The sequence below is a fragment of the Pteropus vampyrus genome, unplaced genomic scaffold (genome assembly GCF_000151845.1).
Source record: "Pteropus vampyrus isolate Shadow unplaced genomic scaffold, Pvam_2.0 Scaffold8, whole genome shotgun sequence".
NCBI classification, from domain to species: Eukaryota; Metazoa; Chordata; class Mammalia; order Chiroptera; family Pteropodidae; genus Pteropus; species Pteropus vampyrus.
This window is the reverse complement of record NW_011888789.1, coordinates 12,404,530-12,410,529: the sequence shown is the minus strand read 5'-3', so window position 1 is coordinate 12,410,529 and position 6,000 is coordinate 12,404,530. Positions and strand designations below refer to the sequence as shown.

Genomic DNA, 6,000 nt, shown 5'->3' with positions numbered 1-6,000 from the left:
TTTTTTTTTCTTGTCTCCATCAATCTTCCCACGACACCATGAAAAGTGGAAGTTTTATGTGCAAGTTCTTACTTGTCTAGTTTTTCTTCTGCGTGGATTTTCAGGGCCTGATATCGCTGTTCCTCTTGTTTAACTCTGGCTAAGTAATCCTGAGCACATTTTTTCAAGGCTTCTTCATTCTGTTCCAAAGTAACAATTTCAAATAAAAGAAACAGGTCATTTTGTTTTTCTTCTGCTAGTAACATACCATTTAGCAGAGTTCTTATTTTAAAAAATGAGAAAATCCAATTAATTCAGATGCCTTTAAATTATACTCTATGGTAATTTGAAACAAGCACAAATAATTCTCACTGAAGAAAATCTAGATAATTTATTCATGTGTTAATTTTCAAATCATACAGTAAAGTTCAGTTATACCAGTACACTTACTTTAAGAAGGCAGTTATTCAAAACTTATTCAATCTGATTCCCACATTAGATAAATTTGCCAGTCTCGTTTTTATTTTAATATGAAAAAAAGAACGTTCACTAATATAAATGTGTCTTATTGATGGTGTGCAATTAAATTAAATCAATATACCCACTTATATCTAAAATTGAAACTATAACACTTTCCTCTAGAATAAGCAGCCTGAATTTTTCAGTGCTATGGCTAGAATCCCTTTCAATTTTATTAATATTAAATTGGCGAATTATCAAAAAGAATGTTTCTAGAATTCCCCTGAAGGTTCCACAGTTCTTAACTCCATGAGACTATGACTGTGCCTAGGGTTTATTTGCCTGAACCAGGAAAAGAATGACCAAGACAAACCATCCGGTAGGCCAGATGCCTTAACAACCACATAAAGAAAAAGGAGGAAAAATTCTCCGGCTTCTCTGGAACACAGGCTACAATACAAGGCCAACAGGGGCCTCAAGTCCCTATTTAAAAAGCTACCCACCTCTGCCATATACATTTGAAGACCCTCTACCAAGAAAATACACTAGTAAGGAGATAGAAAAAAAAAGACATGCTACCTTCTTGAACCCTTCCAGAACACCTTTCAGGTTCTCATATCTCCTGAAGAGATCAGAAAGGGACCTTTCCACAGAATTAAGGTCGGCCAAGGCCTGTTCTTTCTCCATGGTCAGTTGCTGGAAGCTTTTCTGAGAGGTCATACTTGTCCTTTGTTCATCTTCTGTGAATCACAATCAAAAGCAATGGCATATTCATTCAACAAATAGTTAACAGCTGCCCTCCTTGAGCTAAGCAGTGTTCTTGCTGGTGGGGACCCAGTAGTGGACAAAACACAGTTCCCACTTTCAAGGACTTACTTTCTGGTGAGCGAAGATACTTGAAGATACAAGTGATGGAGGAAAAACAAAGCAGGGCAAGAAAGGTGGGGTTCCTTTTTTATACAGGGTGGTCTCACTCGGAGGAGAGATTTGAACAGAGATCCGAAACAACCAAGAGTGGGAGAGGACTATTCCTCGAAGAGGAGAGGAATAGCTGTGAAAATGGCTGTGTACCGGGAAAACATTAGGTGATATGGACAGTAGAAAATATGTTTAAATGCAGAAAGACCTGACTTTGGTTTAGGGAGTCAGTCCTTACAATATTGGCAAGAAGAGGTTCTAAATTCTTGTGCAGGGAGATCAACCACTGTCATTTTGGAAGGGCACCCATGGGTCCGATACAAGGAAAGCATAACCTGCAGTGGAGTAAGAACACTGCGCCACACCAGAGAGATCCCACCTAGGATGATGAACGATGTGGCTAGGCCATCAACACTCTAGGTACTGGGTGGAATACTGGCTTTCCCCAGAATCCAAGTGTTGGGCATCCTCTAAAATGAACCCAACTACAGTTGATCCTCATTATTCGTGGATTCTGTATTTGTGAAAATGCTTACTTGCTAAAATTTATTTGTAACCCCCAAATCAATACCTCTGGTGCATTCCTGGTCATTAACGGACATGCACAGAATGGCAAAAAAGTTGAGTTACCTGACATGCACATTCTCAGCTGAGGTTGAACAAGGCGACCTTTCTTGCTTCATACTGCACACAAGAGTCCCTTTCAATCTATTTAGAGCCACATTTTTTTTGTTTTGTTTTTGAAATTTTGTGCTTTCTGTTTAAACGGATCCCAAGTGTAGTGCTGAAGTGCAGTCTAGTGTTCCTAAGTGCAAGAAGGCTGTGATGTGCATCATGGGGAAAATACATGTGTTAGATAAATTTAGTTCATACATGAACTATATAGGACTGTTTGCCATGAGTTCAATGTTAATGAATCAACAAGAGATATCAAATAAGATGTATTTAAACAGAAATACACACAAAACAAGATTATGTACTGACAAAAAAAATTGTGACCAGAGGCTTGCAGGAACCTAACCTTGTATTTTATTTTCCCTAGAAGCAATAGTTCAGTATTTGCTAATTCACTGTTTGTGGCAACTTTATAGAACATTAACTACTGCAAATGAGAATCGATTGTTACCTAAGTGATAGACAAACTGAAGTTTGTATCTTGATTTGAAAATCATCTATGGGTCCTATGGCTTATACCCCAGAAAAAAAATTTCCTTACCAATCATTTGGGCAATAGTCTTTTCATATTCGGCCACAATTTTCCTTAGAAAAATTATCAGAAGAAAATTTTTAGACAATGGAAGATAAAGAAATGCAACCCCAATTAAATACATTAAAATATCCTGACAAATTTACATAACCCATTTATCTGCTTTGAGCTCTTTTACGTTAATGCGAGATTTGTTAATGTTCAAAAACGTTTTTCTTCAGATTTTATTTTTAACAAGCCTTCATTCTATTTATATAAACAACTGCCTTCACTTTTTCTTTGCTCCTATGAGAATGACCTCAAGGCAATAGACTGAGTTTGCTTAGACAAATCAATCTTTTACAAAATAAATTACAACAGTCTTCCCTTATGTGCAGTTTTGTGTTCCACAATTTTTGTCACCCGCAGTCAACTGCAGTCTGAAAATATTAACTGTAAAATTCCGGAAATAAACAATTGTAAGTTTTAAATTTCATGACATTCTGAGTAGCACGATGAAATCATGAGGCGCCCCCCTCGGTCCCACCCAGTACACAAATCGGCCCTTTGTCCAGCATCTTCATGTTGTATACACTACGAGCCTATAAGCCACTTAGTAGCAGTCTTGGTTATCAGATCGACTATTGTGCCATCACAGTGCTGTGTTCAAGTAACCCTTATTTTACTCAATAATGGCTCCAAAGGGCAAGAGTAGTGATACTGGCAATTCGGATGTGCTTGCTTTAAATGAAAAGGTGAGTATAGTACAATAAAATATTTTGGGAGACAGACTGCATTCACATAACTTTTATTACAGTATATTGTTATGATTGTTCTATTTTACTATTGCTTATTGTTGTTAATCTCTTATTGTGTCTAATTTATAAATTAAACTATCATAGGTATGTACGTATCGGAAAAATAGTACATATAAGTTTTGGTACTATCTGCAGTTTCAGGCATCTACTGGGGAGTCCTGAAATGAAATGCCCGTGGATGGGGGGGGGGGGGGGGGGCGGGGTAGACTACGGTAATGGCATTATCGTGCCTTTTCCTAAGAAATCTAATCAGAGTTTATGCTTTCCTGGCCCCAATCTACCCTTTCAGCCATTTTGTCCCTTCTGATTAAGTTCCAAGTTTTATTTTACTGTCTTGATTCCAAAAGTATTTCAGTTATTCAAAGACATTAAAGATCACCCTGTTGTGTTAACCTTTACTTTAGCAAAGTGTAATGTTTTCCTGACTGTACCCTTCCCTGTAACCCCTCCATGAGAAATGATGGCTTCCCCTTGCCCATCACTTTGACCCTACATCCAAGTTTCTCATGATGGCTTTGTACATTCTCCAAGGGCAGGGGCCATCGTCCCTTCCTCTCCACCACACCCAGCATGGGATCTTACACCCAGTAAATGCTCAAAAAAACCCAATAATATAGGAGCCACAAATTAGTACAGACATATTTTAAATGCCTCTTAGTCATTTAAGTGTTGACTGTACAGTGTACAAATTATGCTTTTTCCCCCTCTTCTCTGATGCCATCTTTAGTTATTTCACAGCTCCTAACTCTCCTTTCTAGGGAGTAAGCAGCAAATATAAAAACATTTCAATTTAAATATGCCAATCAATTCCGTTTCCTGTTAACATGCTTTTTATAATCTATTTGTTGGTTATGAGATTCGAAGCTTTCATGTATAATTAATTTTAGAAAAGTATTATGAATTATAATGCCTCTATAATTGACTGTCAGTAAATCTCATTACTCTGTATTTCAAATGGATATTTTTACATAAATTCATGTCTTTTCAAAAGATAATTATGTGGGTTCTGCTTACTTGTAATGCTCTGAACACCCCCAAAATAAGCTACAGTATTTGATAATATAATAACTGGTTAGCAATATTCATGAAATGACATTATCAGTCACAAATTAAGGTGCAAATAGCAAAGCCCTCAAGTTCTCAACATTTGGTTCTGTGGTAAGCAAATACTTTCATCATTTCATTTGTATTAAATCTAATAATGCATAAAAGTATCCAACCCCATGCCCAAACCTCCAATCTAACCTCATCTCCAAGACCTCTTGTCGAGTTTCTTCATATTTTTTCTTCCATTCATTTGCTTCAATCTCTTTAGTGATTATCTAGATTATAATAGAGATAAAGCTTGATTTTACCTACTCAATCTATTACAGTTTGAATTTAAGTTTGGACACTGAAAGAAACACACAATGAGGTCCACCCAAGACATTCCATCTACATTAGGAATATGAAACCCCAAAGTCTATTTAATGCTCATAAGCATTTGGAAAAATGAACTCTTAGCCAAACAAGGTCCTGGAGTGTAGCCACCAGAGTGAAGGTGAGCAGAACACCTCCTGGGAAAATTCCAAGTGGTAATTACAATCTCTATAAATTTTTACCTCAGTCCAGGGTCTGGCTCTCAACTCCGTAGGCCCAGAAAACTGATTGGGACAGGACACTAAAAGCAAAGCCATCTGTCTAACAGAGACTTACCTTTACCAAAGTGGACACTAGAGCACCAATTTATTAAGATGAGAAATGAAACTGCCACAAAATCAGACTGCTAAAGTTGGTATGACTAGCATATTCTCCTTCCACACAGATTTCTGATTGCTTGATAAGAATGGAGTCAGAAAGAGGGACTCAGAAGTTCAATGCCTCCAGTCAAATTCAGCCATCTCACTTAGACAGGATTTTGTTAGACCAGAACCCTTATCCCTATTTGGAATGCCCTTGCTAACTGGAAAGAAATACTCTAAATTCATTGCCTCAAACTCTATTGCCCTGGACAGGGCTTGAATGGGCATCTGTTGTTCTTTTATTTTACTTTTCTCTGCTTCTCTCTTTCTAGTTAATACATTCTTTATTATAGTGCTTTAATCAGGATGTCAAAATCCTAGAAGCCAGTTTTTCTGCTTTGGGTGACTAAGGACATCTCTGCTCTGATCCATTTAGTGGTCATCTGATAGTTGAACTCTTAGGAGAAAGAGGTAATCAATTTTCTCATTTACAAGATTTTGGTGGGCCTCCTTAACATTACTCCCAAGTTTGAAAATAGGACTAGCTAACATCCCTCATTATCAACCTAATGCTATTTTTTCAAGCTTTACGAGACTTGTATCAGAGGTACTTAATTACTGTCATTGGATTATAAAAATAAAATTGCTACACCAAGAAATTACCTTCTTTAAAAAATAGGTGGACTCATCAAATAACACGAACCAAATACATAAAATATACCACAGAAATATAATGGGAGAGATTGGTAACTGACTAATAGTATGTAATATTATCTTTCATATCTTTTGGATCACCCAAGAAAGATCCAGCAGTGATCTATTTTGAAGAGAGCCTGCTCAAGAAAGACAATAAAGGAATGTGAGAGCTGAACTGTTTAATTAAAGAATGGAGGAAGGTAGGAAACAATTTTATATTACT

The 6,000-nt window shown here is 36.9% G+C and overlaps 1 protein-coding gene across 12 annotated transcripts in view; it reads right to left on the bottom strand.

Annotated features, from left to right (window-relative positions):
* TACC1 (transforming acidic coiled-coil containing protein 1) overlaps positions 1-6,000 on the bottom strand; it is a 73,839-nt gene that overhangs the window by 8,540 nt on the left and 59,299 nt on the right. For all 12 annotated transcript variants that reach the window (XM_023519633.1, XM_023519638.1, XM_023538647.1 and 9 more), the window contains 4 exons: positions 4,606-4,682; positions 2,573-2,616; positions 1,018-1,178; positions 73-179 (listed from right to left, as the gene is read on the bottom strand). In XM_023519633.1, the coding sequence (XP_023375401.1) occupies positions 73-179; positions 1,018-1,178; positions 2,573-2,616; positions 4,606-4,682 (389 nt within the window). The remainder of the gene's footprint in view (positions 1-72; positions 180-1,017; positions 1,179-2,572; positions 2,617-4,605; positions 4,683-6,000) is intronic.